General features: G+C 42.4%; 1 protein-coding gene across 3 annotated transcripts in view; it reads right to left on the bottom strand.

The window, feature by feature from the left end:
- Nucleotides 1-17,263, bottom strand: part of rps6ka2 (ribosomal protein S6 kinase, polypeptide 2) — a 216,695-nt gene that overhangs the window by 114,163 nt on the left and 85,269 nt on the right. The window contains exon 1 of one of the 3 annotated variants that reach the window (XM_052011832.1): nt 2,419-2,880. The exons of the other annotated variants lie outside the window; for them this stretch is intronic. Within the exon in view, the coding sequence (XP_051867792.1) occupies nt 2,419-2,517 (99 nt within the window). The 5' untranslated portion in view covers nt 2,518-2,880. Of the gene's footprint in view, nt 1-2,418; nt 2,881-17,263 lie in introns of those variants that run through there. 3 annotated transcript variants of the gene reach the window in all.

The raw sequence follows: 17,263 nt of genomic DNA, 5'->3' as shown, positions 1-17,263 counted from the left end.
CTACTGCCAAAAGCAATATTCCAATGTAACTACTGGGATCACATCCCCAAAGATTCTCTGAGCCAAGAGTATTTTAATGTTTAGGTTTAATAACAGATCCCATTATTAGCAGTGAGGTGTTACTTGATATATTGTACATTTATCCTGTTTATTAACATGATGAAAGTGTACAAGGCATATATTTTCATTGTTATAAACTGATTTGAATATTAGAACTCCAAGACTTCTCACATATTTTGTAATTTATTTGTCCATTTGCATTGCCTGCTCACGATATAATTTTGCTCCCATCCACCAAATCCACTGATTTTTCTGTTTCTCACTATAATAATAGCCACAAACAACCTACTGTCTTTGGTTAATGCATAGACAGTTTGCTGCCAGAAAAACACAATGAGGAGCAAGTTTGACCAATGCAGAAAACTCCTGTGGTTAATCAGCTTAAAATAAGAACAGCAGTAACGTGCAAAAGATTATCATAGTACAACACCCCATGCAGCTTCACAAGTGTGGAACCAGACAATATTTTCATGCTGATGAAAAAGGTGGTGAGAAATACTTGAGGAATTGCAGAACAGGTCAGAAATGGAGCCAAAGAAAAAGAACTGAATTGTAAAAGCAAAGAATTGTTTGCTCTGAGGGAAACCCTGTCAGTCCCATCCACCACAACCCTTTCCCAATAGCTCTTAAAATTACTTTCCCTCCAACACCTATCCAATTCCTTTTTTAAATGCCTCATTGTTTCCATTGCCCTTGTAAGCAGATTTTAACCACTCACTGCACAAAAAAAAGTTTTTTATTTCTCTCACATTCCTTCTGTATCTTTTACTCTTCACTTTAAATTTGTGCCTCTGGTCCTTGAGACATCTGCAAATGGAGACAGTTCCACCTTACCCTGTCTAAATCCATTATAATCTTGTACATCTCTGTCAACTCTGCCCTCTCTAAGGAGGACAATTCCAGTATCTCCAGGCCCCATATTCAACTGCATTTTGCAATGTTAGCTGAACCCAGATACTGTGACTGTATGGACACCACAATATAGCAGGTGAAGTGTGGAGTGGTTGAGGGACCGCGGGGGAGGGGGGGGCGGGGTGGTGGCGGGGGTGGGGGGGAGGAGAGATGGGGGTCAGGAAGAAAAGAAATGATTAGAGCAGAGTTATTATTTCCAGAGACACTGACCAACTGAAAAGAGGAAATGCTTCAAAATCGGTTGGAAACAGTATCAGGTTTGGTTGAGATGTTTCTTGCTGACAACCCCACTCAGACATAAAGAATACCTCACTTGGGAGGGCGCTGGTACCGGTGAAGCTAAATCCCAAAATCAGTAAGTGCTTTCGGAGAGAAGAAAGATTGAAAGGGAATTTTTAAAAAAAAAATCTTACGGCCTTTGATGCAGCACATGAAACCTACACCGGTGACCTGCTTTTGCATTATTTTGATTTGCAAGCTTGTCAGATATCATATTTCACGCCATTGCCGGCAAATTCTTAAGAGGGGTGAAGATATTTCCTGTCTCCACACAAAGGTTTTTGTTTAGATTTTAAGCATGAGCGAGCTGTTGTCATGCAGAGGAAGAGATAACACGAGAAGGGACGGCTGCTGGAGATTTGATTTCAAATCTACAAAGGATGCAAAGGGGATGAATTGGCCTGGCCTGGATAGCTCGTCTTTGTTAGAGTTTCGCTCTGAATAAACCCAATCTGGTCACCGCACATCCATCTCTGCAATCTCTGTCCATCTGCTACACAACGCTGACTACACCAAACTAAATGGAATCAATTGTGCGTTAGCCCTTCAACCACAATTGTATAATGGCCTTTTCTAATCAACTCTGCAGGTTAAATCACCGTACGAGCAAAGCAGTGGGACCGACAGGAGAGACCGAAAGCAATATAAAAAATCTTGACAAAGCCCAATTTTGTGTTACTATTATGTGAAACAATTTTCAATGCCCTAATAACTAGCTTTTAAAATAAAACACTTAATTAGGGGTTACTTTGAGATTTTTGCTTATAACGCGTTTATCGACAGCGTACTCAGACATTAATAATCTGATAAATAATCCTGAACTATCACTAACCCGAAGAGTGAGCATAAAACGATGGCAGGTGCCTTTCAGAAACTGGCACAGCCAAGGGTGGTACCTGGTCTAATATCTGCGTAATCCTAACTTATTTGTTCAATAGCTTTGCAATTCCGGCCCATATCTAATGTAGTGTTTTTAATGAGTCACAGAAATTCCATATTTTGTATCTGTCTTTCCCAGTCAATCGCAATCGCAGTCACCTCTCTCCGCATTGTCTTTGTTCATTCAAACCGTCCAACACAACTTTATTACTGTCAGATGTCACCAATACAAATAGCACCACAGCTCAAGCCATTTCCTTTATAATCGGGAGAAATCGGGACACCAACCTCGTATTTACTTAAACTTGAACTCTTGCATCGAGATTTCTTGCGCAGGTAGACTGAGAAGAAGCGCCGCACTGTAAATTTCTTCACGTTCATGTCCATTGCCCTCTCCCCAGTCACAAATGGACAGAACTCTCCGAGCCTCCGGGGTGGACCGTCCACACAGAATATCCTTCAGTCCAAAACGAGAGCGAACCGGTCTTCAACGCGCACCAATCCGCCCCCGAGAGGGGAAAGATGCCTCAACGCTGGATGTAAACAGCACAGCATCACATCTTCCCAGTGCCATACGGCGGTGCTGAGCGGAGCTGTTGTCTTCAGCACCAGGCTCGCTCTGCCACAGCTCAACTCAATCGCTTCACACCGCCACTCCTTCCCTTGCCTGTCGTCCCGCGGCGCCCGGTCAGTCCCTAAGGAAACGCCCCAAGGGCAGCAGACACCAGCTGGTCGCCACACTGCATCCGACAGCTTGGTTATGTGTTATGACTGCTCCACTCTCCACGTTCCTTAACTTCTGGGATCTAAAGAAAAGCATCCCTCCCCAGCCCCGGCTGCACTAGAACCTCGCCCAGCCTCAGCAATGGCCAAGTGGACACTGCTTAATGAGAGGGAGGCTAGCGGAAAGAGAGAGCGTGTCATCATCTGCACAGCGCTGGCTGGAAACAGCAAACGGCCTTTGCATTACTGCTGCTGGTTGGTGAGAGTTACACCCTTGCTGGCATCAAATCACGCTTCACTTTGTAGCTGCGAATCTCACTACCTCCAGTAATTTCCCTCCATCGGCTACAACAAAAGACTATTTGAACTTATACAAAACAGATGCAATATTCAATTATACATCAAAAGAGTCAGGTAATTGGGACCCAGTCAATCTCTGAACAAAATGCTCTATGCTGTGACAAAAACCAGAAGAATTAAATGCAGACATTCCAGTTTTTTTTACACTATTTATCAGCTTGTGATACTTCCAAAGTACAGGATTATGACTATGCCACCTTCAGTACCGGCTGTCCTGTTATTGGACTTGACAAGTGGATTCTTTAAACAGCGAACAAGAATTTTAATTTACATGTTCTACTTTATTCACAGTTGTGTTTTAAAATCCCAAAGCAAACAGTGTAATGCAGCAGGGTAGCATGCTTTAATGCTCCTGCGTTATAGCAGGACATGGATCTACTTTCCTGATACATTCACACAGTTAACTGCAGCAACGGGGAATGGTTAGTTGGAGAGCGGAGTAAGAGGAGATGAGTTAGCATTAATGAAAAGAGCCCGTCATTTTTGAGGGAACGTTGTCTCTACCTCCGCTACAGGACTTGAGCACAAAAAAGACTTACATTAATATGGTACTTTTTGCAACTTCAGGGCATGCAAAAGGCTTTGAATCAGTCACTTTTAGATGTTATGAGGTGTAACTTAAGAAATAGGGCAGTCAGTTTATGTACAGCAAGGTCCCACTGGTAACAGTATCACAATGACGAGATATTTTTGTTGTGGTGAAGTTGGCTGAGGGATAAATATTGGGCACCAGGGAGAACTCCTTTGCTCTATAAAAGAATCCCATGGGATCTTTTTCCATCTACATGAGAGGACTGGCAAGCCCTCATTTTAATGTTTCATCTAACTGTCAACATCCCTGACAGCAGACAGCCCTTTGTATCACATCAGAGAATCAGCCTTGAACCAGTGAATGCGATGGGTCCCTGCAGACAAGGGTTTTTCTAACAGATTTTATGAAAGTAATGCTATTTCTTTAAGTAGTTCCAAGAACCTAGGGGGATGAGAAGGAATCTAAGGACTGGGAAGTGGGGATCATGTGTTTCATGTGTTGAATGAGGGAAGATCTATAATGAAGCAGCTGGAGATTGCTGAACAAAGGACATTGTCCTGAGGAGTTCCTACAATGATGTCCTGGAGATAAGAAACTTGCAATCAACTTTTTTTGTGCTGGACATGACTCTAAACAGTGAAAGGTTTTTCTGTTGATTCCTTTTGAGTGCAACCTTACCAGGGCTCCTTGATGCCACACTCAGTCAAGCCCATGTTGATATTATTGGCTTCACCTTTGGGACTCAGCTTTTCTATCTATGTTGGGACCAAGGCTGTGAAATGGTGTGGACTGAGTGGTCCTAGCAGAGTCCAAATTGAACATCAGCAAGTCGGTAATTGGTGAATAAATGGTCCTTGATAGCATTGTCAACAATCCCTTCCATTACACTCTTGATGAATGAGAGCAGGTTGATAGGACAGCAATTGACCAAATTAGATTTACCTTATTTTTTGCGCACAAGGCATATATTTTGGTGGTGAGATGGGGCTAATAAAAGCACTATAAGGATGATGTGTGACTTGGAAGGGAATTTGAGCATTTCCATGCAACTGCTGCTGTTGACATTTTAGGTAAGGGAGATCAAAAGTTTGCTTAAAGTAGCCTTGGCAAGTTGCTGCAGGACAATCTGTAGATGCTACATACTGAGGTCAAGGAGTGCAGGTAGTCGGGGAGTGAATGCTTCACATCATAAATGGGGTGTTAATTGAAACTATGAGGGAATATACTTAAAAACTTCAAGCTGTTTCTCTCTCTCTTATTGTTAAGGCAGTCTCTTCACTTAGAAAATTGGGATCAAAAAACCAGTGAACATATTTAACAATCTACATTTACCCCTATTATATCAACATGAATTTGAGAATCTCCACTAGACTATCAGCTTTTTTTTAAACAATTGAGATATTTCTCCCCTGAAGATAAATTCTGTTTACACCTGGGGTGGTTCCACCAAATAAGAGAAAAAATTATGGCAATAATATTATTTCACAACTAATATCCCAAGATGTCTACCAGCCAACTTCCTGTGTCTGCAACATCTGCGCAATGAAAAATTTTTGCTAAATCTGCTTTCTTGTTCTTCCTCTTAACAATGAAAAATCTTATGAAATATGTTTCCAGATTTGCATGTGTGGCCCTGCATTCTGTTGCCATTTTACAATTATTTTTCATGAAGGTCTCAATGAACACTCTGGAGCTCAGTAAATGTAAAGCCAAGCAGATTAGTAGCCACCTTGTGAAGTTTGTCAGAGGGAATTATATGTATACATAATAATGAACAAAACTCATTGAAACTGCTGAGAAGCAATCTAACTTTTTAAAAGGCTTGAGGTATTCATTGCTTTATAAGGTTGCTAACTTTACCTCAATATACTTTGGACTAGGGTCACTGGTCCCTGCAGGTCAACTTTAATAAGTGCATTTTGAGAGTTTAGTAAAGGGAATCGGTCATTGCAAATACCTTATCGCTGAACACATACATCTTGTATGAGACACAACCTGCTGTATCACTGAGTTTCTGAGTCAGCCTTCACCAACTATCTTTCTTTAGCTCATTGTTGCCACTCTTGCCCGTGGTTGAAAATAAAAAAAAGCCAGCAGATATTGGAAATCCGAAATAAAAACAGAAAATGCTGGAAACACTCAGCAGGTCAGACAGCAATTTTGGAAAGGGATGCAGAGACAATGTTTCAGGTCGGAGACCTTTTGTCAGAAAGTGGTTGGTTGGTCTCACTCCAGAAACTTGAATGCATAACCTTGACTGGTAGTTCAACTCAACTCAGTTATGGGGACCTTTACTTGTAGTCATGTGTGATCTGACATCACCAAATGTTGGTGACGCTGTATTTGTATGAACTGTTAAATCAAGACCCCTCTTGACCTCTCAAACACTCTAAAAGATTGTAAAGTGGAGAAATGGAGTTCACTGGGCCCTGGCCAATATTTATCCTTGGGTTAACCTTATCGAAATAGACTATCTGGTTTTATTAGACTGTTTTCCATGAGACCTTGCTCAAGTTGGCTACCACATTTCTTACATTACAGACCTTTGTCATTGACTACCTAGAAGGACAGGGAAGCAGGTGCAGTGGGAACATCACTACTTTTAAGTATCCCTCCAAGTTACACTCCAACCTGACTTTGATTTCTATTTCCACTTCACTGGGTCAAAATCCTGGAGCTTCTGACCTAACAGGGTTGTAGGAGGACCTTCAGCAGAAAGTCCAGCTCATTTCAGGAAGCAGGGACCCCTTGATTCATGTATGGGTAGTCCACCCATGATCATAAACATCTCTTGAGACATGCAAATGCTACAGTGGAAGGCAGTGGTGTGGGGAGGAGGATTTAGATGTGAGAGAAAAGGAGGCAATGACTAGCACAGGAAGCGAGTGGAGGCTGCAGCAAGGCTTACAGTGTGAGGTTTTGCATTTTGGGAGATCAAACCAGGGTAGGACAGACAGTGAATGGTAGGGCCCTGGGGAGTGTTATGGAACAGAGGAACCTAGGAGTGCAAGAGCTGAAAGTGGCAACACAGGTAGATAAGGCGGTGAAGAAGGCATTTGGCATGCTGGCCTTCAGTCAGGACATTCAGTATAGGAGTTGAGAAGTTATGTTGCAGTTATATAAGACATTGGTGAGGCCACACTTGGAGTACTGTGTACTGTTTTGGTCGCACTATTCTAGGAAGGATGTTATTAAACTAGAAAGAGTGCAGAAAAGATTTACCAGGATGCTGCCTGGTCTTTGGGGCCTGAGTTACAAAGAGAGGTTGCATAGGCTAGGACTTTATTCCCTGGAATGCAGGAGATTGAAGGGGTGACCTAATAGAGATATATAAGATCATGAGGGGCATAGAAGGGGTGAAAGCACATCATCTTTTTCCCAGGGAGGGGATGCTAAAAACAAGAGGGCATAGTTTAATATCAGAAGTGAGAGATTTAAAAGGGACATCAGGGGCAACTTCTTCATGCAAAGGTGGGTGTGTATTTGGAATGAGCTGCCAGAAATAGTGTTTGAGGCAGAGACATTAGCAATGTTTAAAAGCCATCTAGATAAGTACATGGATAGAAGAGGTTTAGAGGGCTATGGGCCGAACGCAAGTAGATGGGACTAGCTCGCTGGGCAACACAGTTGGCATGGACCAGTTGGGCCGAAGGGCCTGCTTCTATGCTGTATGACCCTATGACTCTGCAGCCAGTGGCAGTCGTGAGAGGAGAAGGACGCACAGCCAGAGCTTGTCATCTCAAGGAAGTGTTAGAGGTGATGCCACTTTTCAGGAAGTGATGTGCAGCAGAGGAGGTGGCTAATTGGTAAGCAAGGCTGGTGAGTATTTCCATGACTTTCATTGATTAGTAGTTTAAGCTCAAGAAAAGACAAGGTGATTAGAAGCATGATTAATATTCTTTAATTAAGATGGGTAACTAGGAGCTCAATTTAAAAGTAATTTATTTCTACATGGATTACATTTTAAGTAAAAGAGCTCCTTTTTTTGAATTGAAAGCATGGCAGGGGAGCATCATCCCATATGTTGTATGGCCTGCAGCATGTGGGAATTCCTAGACACTCCTTACGGTCTGAATAACCCATCTATAGAAGGTGCTCCCGGTATGACCTGCATGAGCAACAGGTTTCAGAGCATGAGTGCCAACTGAAGACACTATGGAACATCCGTGGGGATGAGAGTTCTGCGGATAGCTTGATTTTGAAGACAGTCATCCCGTAGCGTAAGGAAATGCAGTGGGAGGGGCAATGGGTGACCAACAGACTGGGATGAGAGAAGGCAGGCAGGTAGTGAGGGAAGTCCCAGAGTGTATCTCACTCCAAAACTGTTTATCCATGTTGGAAGACAGGTGAAGTTAAGGTTCCTCTGGGCTATGCAGCCACAGCCGAGATCACAGCTCTGTGGGTAGCTCAGATGCACAAGAGTGGAGGAACAAGAGTCCAAGGGCAATATTGGTTGAGAGCTCAACAGCGAGGGGAATAGGCAGGCATTTCTGCAGCTGAAGGTGTGAATCCAGGACTGTGTGTTACCTCCAATATGCCAGGATCAAGGTAACAATATAGGAAAACTGAGTGTTGAGGTTCTGCAACTTGAATTTAGGGAGCTAGATAGCAGATTAAAAATCGGGACTTCCAATTTCTGGATTAATTCCAATGCCTTGTGCTAGTGAGGATATAGGAGGATAGGTCAAATGAATACTCGGCTAAAGAGATGGTACAGGCTTTAAATTTCTGAACCACTGGGACCATTTCTGGGAAAGGTAGGACCCATGTTGGCCAGATTGATCGCATCTGAACTGGGATGGCTTCAACATCCTTTTAGAAAGTTTTGGGGAGAGTTTAAACTAATTTGGCAGTGGAATGAGACACAGAGTAGGTACAGCCAATTATAGACAAAAAAATGATTCAATCAAGTAGGCATTCACTTAATAGGGAGTATTGGAGGACCACAAGGCTGCAATGCATCTGTTTTCAATGTAAGGAGTCTAACGAGTGAGGAAGGTGAATTGAGGGTGTTAATGAACACATGGGAACATGACATTGTTTCTATTATGAAGGTGTGAATGTGAAGCAAATGTGATACCTTTATTCAAGGGATATGCCAGGAAATTACAGGCCAGTAAATCTAACATCAATTGTAGGGAAATTATTGGACAAAATGCAGAGGGACAGGATTAGTCTGTACTCAGAGAGGCAGGGATTAATCAAGGATAGTCAGCATGGCTTTGTTAAAGGGAGATCCTGTCTGACTAACTTGATTGAATTTTTGAAGGAGGTGATTAAGTATGTTGATGAGAGTATGGCGATTGTTGCAGTCTACATGGACGTCAGTAAACAAGGTGGCACATGTGACACTACTCCAAGAGGCAAGAGCCCATCAGCTCCAAGGCAATTTGGCAAATTTGATTAGAAATTGGCTTGGTGATAGAACGCAGAGGATGATGGTCAAAGTTTGCTTTTGTAATTAGTGATTAGTGGTGTATTGCAGGCATCAGCATTAGGACCTTTGCTGTTTGTTATATACCTTAATAATCTGAATGTCAATGGAGAAGGTATGATTAGTAAGTTCAAAGATGACATGATAATTGATGATGCTGTAGATAATGCAGAAGGAAGTTTTCGGATATAGAAGAATATTTGTTGTGTCATAGAGTCATTGAGTTATACAGCATGGAAACAGGCCCTTCAAGGGGGTGAGGCCCTTATGGTATATCTGGCCGGGTACTGAAAAACTGTGCTGACCAACTGGTTGGAGTGTTCAAGGACATCTTCAAACTCTCACTGCTGCAGTCGGAGGTTCCCACCTGCTTCAAAAGGGCAGCAATCATATCAGGGCCCAAGAAGAGCAGGACGAGCTGCCTGAACGACTATCACCCAGTAGCACTCACCTCTACGGTAAAGAAGTGCTTCAAGAGGCTGGTTATGGCTAGAATTAGCTCCTGCCTGAACAAGGACCTGGACCAGCTCCAATTTGCCTACCACCACAACAGGTCTACAGCGGATGCAATCCACTCTGCTTTGGTTACGTAGACAACCACAAAACATAAATCAGTCAGTTGTTTATCGATTACAGCTCAGCGTTCAACACTATCATCCCCTCAGTACTAATCACCAAACTTCAAAACCTGGGCCTCTGTACCTCCTTCTGCAACTGGATCCTCGACTTCCTTATCGAGAGACCACAGTCAGTGTGGATCAGTAATAAAATCTCCTCCTTGCTGACAATCAACACAGATGCACCTGAAGAATGCATGCTTAGCCCACTGCTCTACTCTCTCTACACTCATGACTGTGTGACTAAGTACAGCTCAAATGCCATCTATAAGTTCACTGATGTCACCACTGTTGTTGGTAGATGGCAATGAGGAGGTGTTCAGTAGTGAGATAGATCGGCTGGTTGAGTAGTGTCACAACAACAACCTCACAGTGAATGTCAGCAAGACCAAGGAACTTTTTGTGGACTTCAGGAAGGGGAAGTTGGGAAGAACACACAGCAGTCCTCATTGAGGGGTCAGTGGTGGAAAGGGTGAGCAGCTTCAAGTTCCTGGGCACCAACATCCTGGAGGATCTATCCTGGGCCCAACACATCGATGCAATCACAAAGAAGGTGTGCCAGCAGCTCTACTTCGTTAGGAATTTGAGGAGATTTGTTATGTCACCAAAGACTCTTAGAAATTTCTGTAGGTGTATGGTGGAGAGCATTCTGACTGGTTGCATCATAGCCTGGTATGGAGGCTCCAATGCACAGTATTGCAAGAGGCTGCAGAGGGTTATAGATTCAGCCAGCTCATTCACGGGCACAACCCTCCCCACCACCAGAATTGGAATTGGTTTATTATTGTCACTTGTACCAAGGTACTGTGAAAAAATTGTCTTGCATACCATTCATACAGATCAATTCATTACACAGTGCATTGAGGTAGTACAAAGTAAGACAATACAGAATGCAGAACAAAGTGTCACAGCTACAGAGGAAGTGCAGTGCAGGTAGACAATAAGGTGTAAGGTCATAACGAGGTAGATTGTGAGGTCAAGAGTCCATCTCGTTCAACAGGTCAAGATGTCCACCATCAAGGACATCTTCAAGAGACGGTGACTCAAGAAGGTGACATCCATTTACGAAGGACCCTCACCATCTAGGACATGCCCTCTTCTCATTACTACCATTGGGGAGGAGGAACAGGGGCCCAAAGACTCACACTCAATAATTCAAGAAGAGCTTCTTCCCCTCTGCCATTTCTGAAGGGTCCATGAACACTATCTCATTATTCCTTTATTTTTGCACTATTTATTTTTGTAATTTATAATAATTTTATGCCTTTGCACTGTACTGCTGTCGCAAAACAACAAATTTCACGTCATATAAGTCAGTGATAATAAATCTCATTCTGATTCAGCCCAACTCGTCCTTGCTGACCAAGATGCTTATCTAAGCTAGCTCCATTTGTCTGCCTTTGGCCCATATCCCTCTACACCTGTCTAAATGTCTTTTGACTGTTGTAATTGTACCTGCATGATGAGTTGGTAAGATGGATAGAGAATTGGCAAATTCAATCCTGAAAGTTGTGAGAAGCTGCATTTTGGGAGGACTAATGAGGCAAGAATATGCACAATGAATGGTAGGAAGTCACAAGACACTGCTTATGCATTCCCCTCCACAGATGCTGTCTGGCCCGCTTAATTCCTCCAGCATCTTGTTTGTTGCTCTCGAATGGTAGAAAGTACTAAGGAACGCAGGGACTTTGGTGTACATGTCCAAGGATCCCTAAAGGCATCAGCACAGATTGATAAGATGGTAGAGAAGCACCTACGGGATACTCCATTAGCCTTTTCACAGAATATAGGAGCAAGGAGGTTATAATACAACTCTATAAAACATTAGTTAGGGCACAGCTGAAGTACTGTTTGCATTTCTGATTGCCACACAATGGAAATGAAGTGATTGAACTGGTGTGAATGTAAAAAGATTCACCAGGGGCATTGCCTGGGATAGAGCATTTCAGCTCTGAAGAGAGACTGGGCAAGCTTTGTTTTCCCTAGAAGAGGGAAGGCTGACAGGGGACTTGATTGAGAGACATCAATAGGATAGAATAGTGAGGAACTTTTCCCTTTGGCAGAGGTGCCTATAATCAGGTGGCATTGATTTAAGGTAAGTAGCAAAAGATGCAGAGGGGACCGGAGGAAGAAATTTTTTCACCCAGAGAGTAGCTGAAATCTGGAATGTGGAATGCATTGCTTAAGGCAGTTATGCAGGCAGATACAACATTTCAGAAGTACTTAGATAAGAACTTGAAACGCCATGGCATAGGAGCTGGAAGATAGGATTTGTGCCGATAAGTACTTGAAGGCCTGGACAGACAAGATGACGGGCTGAAGGGCCTGTTTCCATGCTTGACCCGATGCTTCTGTGTGATTTTTATTTCTATCAGTGCAAGCAGTGGTCACTGGTTTGAATGACTGATAATTCCTCGGATATCACCATATTTCCTAACAATATAGAAGGCAGTCATTTGACACATCAAGTCTCTGTTGGCTCACAGCTATTCTATTCTCTCATTCATTTTCCCTGCAACCTGTTCTCCCCACATTCACATTAACTCCCCCTAGTTTCTATCATTCAACTACACTCGAGAAGCAATTTGGATTTGCTGATTAACCTACCTTTTTGCATGTCATTGTGATATGGGAGGAAACTAGAGCAGTTGGAGGAAATCCACGTGGTCAGAGGGAGAATGTGCAGACTCCATGTGAATAGAAGTGAACCCAGGTCACTGGCACGGTAAGGTAGCAGCCTTACTAGTTGTGCCACAGCATTTATGGAATATTTGTCGAGACCAGATGCCATTCGTTCACTTTTGGTTCAGTTCAGCTTCAATGTTCTTGCTGTGTATTTTGGGACATGATTGTACTAGCTTCAGGAAATAAATGTCTGGACATGCTATTCAGTTTAAATCTATTATATTTGTTTATTATTTTCAATGCAAACATCTTTACAGGAAATACATCATTGCTTTCATGACTCCTTCCTTCAGTGGAAATTATTCTATATCTGCTTGATGGGTTCGGCATTCAATATAACCTTTTTTCTCAGTCTATAACATTGCCTATGTATTTTCCTTCTCAGTATGTTTAATTCTCCATGTAATTCCCTCTTTCAGAGTGTTTAATTATCCATGCAATTTTCTCCTTCAACATTTTTCATTCTTTATGCGTTTCCCTCTTGCAATTTGGCCGCTCCATATATGACTCCCGGTTTGCTGTGTGTCACCTCACAATTTCATTGTTACTTATTAAATTGCATGAATCCAATTTAAGCTAAAATTTTCAAACCACCAGCCACTTGTCTTAACTTGTTCAACAAGCAAATCGTCAAATACTGCTAAAGGTTTTTTAAGAAGAAAACAGGCTTCAGTGTGAGCACAAAACAGCACATTAAAAAGAAATTGAAGAAGCGTGAAATGTTAACAGATTGATACAACACCATACCATTGCAGATTGAATGATGTGCTTAATTATTTAATACTTCTATCTACTTGAGGAGATGTCTCGGATGGAGCATACTAAATGAGTTTTCCATTAATAATACAAATGCAACAGAAGACAAACAATTTTAAATTACTTGTATACTAATCCCAATTATATCTGCTCACGGCTGTATACGGCCTACTGCAGCTCAAAATTCAATAAAAATGAACGCAGTTGCTGTGCCTCTGACCTCTTTACATACATTCACCCTCCAAATCTGATTACATTACATTACTCCATCTCCCAAACTGCACTGATGTATTTGCATATAACAACATTAACCTACACTCACAATACTGAGTTACCTCTCCCTGTCTCGCTGTTTCCCATACAAACACTATGGCCCACATCTGGCTCGCCACTTAATCATTGCATCAAAACTATGCCACCACACCCCCTCCCCCATAACAATCCCACTCTCACCACTCTTTGTCTTGTCACTTTAACCTCCCAATTTCCAATAACATTCCAATCTCAATAAATATTTTTAAAAGAGGCTGCCCGTTATCATGCTATTGTTTGTGGAAACTTGCTGTGGGCATTATAAGAATGACCTATTTTAAACGTACTTCATTGTTGGTAAAGTGCTTTGGGAAGACTGAAGGGCGCTATATCGATCAAGTTTTTTTCTTCTTTGTCTTTTTTACCTTTCCAGCCATGTAAAAAGGGGGTTTGGAGTATGCATGTCAATATCAGGGTGATAGTAGGTTCGTTTTTCATAGGAGAGAGAAAGGCATGCACCTTCAAAACATAGGCCAGTTTTCTCTTCATCTGAAAACACATTGAACTTCCAAGATTTTGTGTTTCCATCTCAGACCTCTAGAAGCTGCAGGACTTTTTTTTCTATTTTTCCAGTCATTTACTATTGTCATGTGTGATACCGCTCGTCTTTTCAAAAGCTTAGGCATCTGTACCTTCTTTGATCCTTTTAATATATTTTCATTCCCTCACTTAAATGACACTCTGATTATTTTCTGATTTTGTGGTTCTTCTATGGTTCTTTAATTTTGTTGTACACATCATACACCCACAATTTAAAATTGGTCAGACCATTCGAGCAGTATAAGTAAGAATTTCTGATGTAAAACTCTGAGTGAGGACAAACGTAGAGGATGACTCTTTTGTATCATCTATTTGTTCCCCGTTGCTCAATTTAGCAGACTTACAGAAACATAGTGGTTTTCTAACTGGACTAGTAACCCAAAGGCCTTGCTAACAATACAGAAAGACAATTTCAAATCCCACTAAAGCAATTAAGGAGCTTAAATTACTCTCTAACGTCTGGGTTTGAGGAAATTTATGACAGAAATCCTGCAGATTAGTCATGTTCCACACATTAGTCAACAGCTTGACCTAGTCACACACTAGCATACTCGCTCTTTACTAATACTGATAGAAAACTGTGTATATTCTCAATTTTCTTAGTTTTGTCTGAATTTAAACACTATCTTGAAAAGCAGGCTCAAGATGGCAGTGAGAAATGCCACCCTCAAGATCATGGTCTACAGAGTTGAAGAATCCCCACCCTCCTTTATGTTTCAGAGACATGGGCAATCTACACCAGGGTCCTTGAAGCACTGATGAGGTACCACCAATGATACCTCTGCAAAATCCTCTAAACCTATTGGCAGATAAGTGGACCAATGTCAGGGTCTTCTCCCAGGCCAATGGCCCTGACATTAAGGCTTTCATCACACTCAACGAGCTCTGGTAGGTGAACCACACTGTCTATATGCCTGAACCAGATTCCCACAATAAGCTCACCCTGGGTATCTTTCAGGATAGAAAAAATACTTCCAAGGATATTCTCAAAGCTTCCTTGTAGATGTGTAATATCCTCACAATTCATAGGCATCTCATTTGAATGAAGAAAGACCATTCAGGAAGGAACTTAGCACCCACCCTGTTCAGAGGGAGAATGTGGAGACCGTGAAGGAACGCACAGCATCCCAACCAACTAACTTACTAAGTACCCTGTCAAACATCACCTGTCTCACCTGTGGCAGGGTCTGCAGGTCCACCTCAGGACTCTCTTGTCATCTCAAAACTCATAGAACTGGAGTGGAAAGAAGCCATTCTTGAACCCAAGGAACCTTCTATGAAGAAGGCATAAACAGAAAGAAGAACACTCACCAAGGAAAAGGTGACATAAAGAATAATACCAACTGGGAAAGGAAGTTGAATGAAGAATATTTAGGATATATAATCAAGTAGAGGTCCCTAACAAAAGCTTTAACTATGGCAATAGAGAGAATCACTGAGCCAAATTAAGAAGCCAGCATGTACTACAACGCACAGACTACTAGATTTACAAAACATCAATCAGCCAGCATCTTATTAGAAATAACTTAAATGGCCCTGCAAGCTGATTCAAAAGGTATATTATTTACATAGAACATACAACACTACAGCACAGTACAGGCCCTTCGGCCATGATGTTATGCCAACATTTTATCCTGTTCTAATATCTATCTAACTCTTCCCTCCCCCATGGCCACATGAATGACAGAAAAATGGAGAACTATCTAAGAGTCTCTTAAATGTCCCTGATATACCTGCCCCCACAACCTCTGCTGGCAGTGCGTTCCATGCACCCACCACTCTCCGTGTAAAAAACTTACCTCTGACATCCCCCTTATATCTTCCTCCAATCACCTTAAAATTATGTCCCCTCGTGTTAGCCATCGTCGCCCTGGGAAGAGGTGTCTGACTGTCCACTCGATCTATGCCTCTTATCATCTTGTAGACCTCTATCAAGTCACCTCTCATCCTCCTTCGCTCCAAAGAGAAAAGCCCCAGCTCACTCAACCTATCCTCATAAGACATGCTCTCCAATCCAGGCAGCATCCTGGTAAATCTCCTCTGCACCCTGTCTAAAGCTTCCATATCCTTCCTATAATGAGGCAACGAGAACTGAACACAATACTCCGTGTGGTCTAACCAGAGTTCTATAGAACTGTAACATTACCTCGCGGCTCTTGAACTCAATACCCCAACTAATGATGGCCAACACACCATATGCCTTCTTAACAACCCTATCAACCTGCATGGCAACCTTGAGGGATCTATGGACGTGGACCCCAAGATCCCTCTGTTCCTCCACACTGCTTGGAGTCCTGCCATTAACCTTGTACTCTGCTTTCAAATTCGATCTCCTGAAGTGTATCACTTCACACTTATCCGGGTTGAACTCCATCTGCCACTTCTCAGCCCAGCTCTGCATCCTATCAATGTCCTGTTGTAATCTACAGCAACCTTCTACACTATCCACAACACCACCAACCTTTGTATCATCAGCAAACTTACTAACCCACCCTTCCATATCCTCTTTCAAATCATTTATAAAAATCACAAAGAGCAGGGGTCCCAGAACAGATTCCTGCAGAATACCACTGGTCACCGACCTCCAGGCAGAATGCACTCCATCTACCACCACACTCTGTCTTCTATGGGTGAGCCAATTCTGAATCCACACAGCCAGGTTTCCCTGGATTCCATGCCTTCTGACTTTCTGAATAAGCCTTCCATGAGGAACCCTATCAAACGCCTTACTAGAATCCGTGTACACCACATTCACTGCTCTCCCTTAATCAATGTGCTTTGTCACATCCTCAAAGGATTCAATCAGGCTCGTGAGGCATGACCTGCCCCTCACAAAGTCATGCTGACTGTCCCTAATCAGCCTATGCTTCTCTTAATGCCCGTAAATCCTGTCTCTAAGAATCTTCTCCAGTAATTTGCACACCACCGAATTAAGACTCACTGGTCTGTAATTCCCAGGGTAATCCCTACTCCCTTTCTTAAACAAAGGAAAAACATTTGCCACCCTCCAATCATCTGGCACTACTCCTGTGGCCAGTGAGGACACAAAGATCATTGCCAAAGACGCAGCAATCTCTTCCTCGCTCCCCGTATAACCTTGGATATATCCCATCCAGTCCCGGTGACTTATCTATCCTAATGTTTTTCAAAAGTTCCAGCAGATCCTCTTTCCTC

The sequence above is a fragment of the Pristis pectinata genome, chromosome 3, assembly GCF_009764475.1.
Source record: "Pristis pectinata isolate sPriPec2 chromosome 3, sPriPec2.1.pri, whole genome shotgun sequence".
Lineage (NCBI taxonomy): Eukaryota > Metazoa > Chordata > Chondrichthyes > Rhinopristiformes > Pristidae > Pristis > Pristis pectinata.
Note: the sequence above shows the minus strand (reverse complement) of the source record. Positions and strands in the feature narration are given on the sequence as shown.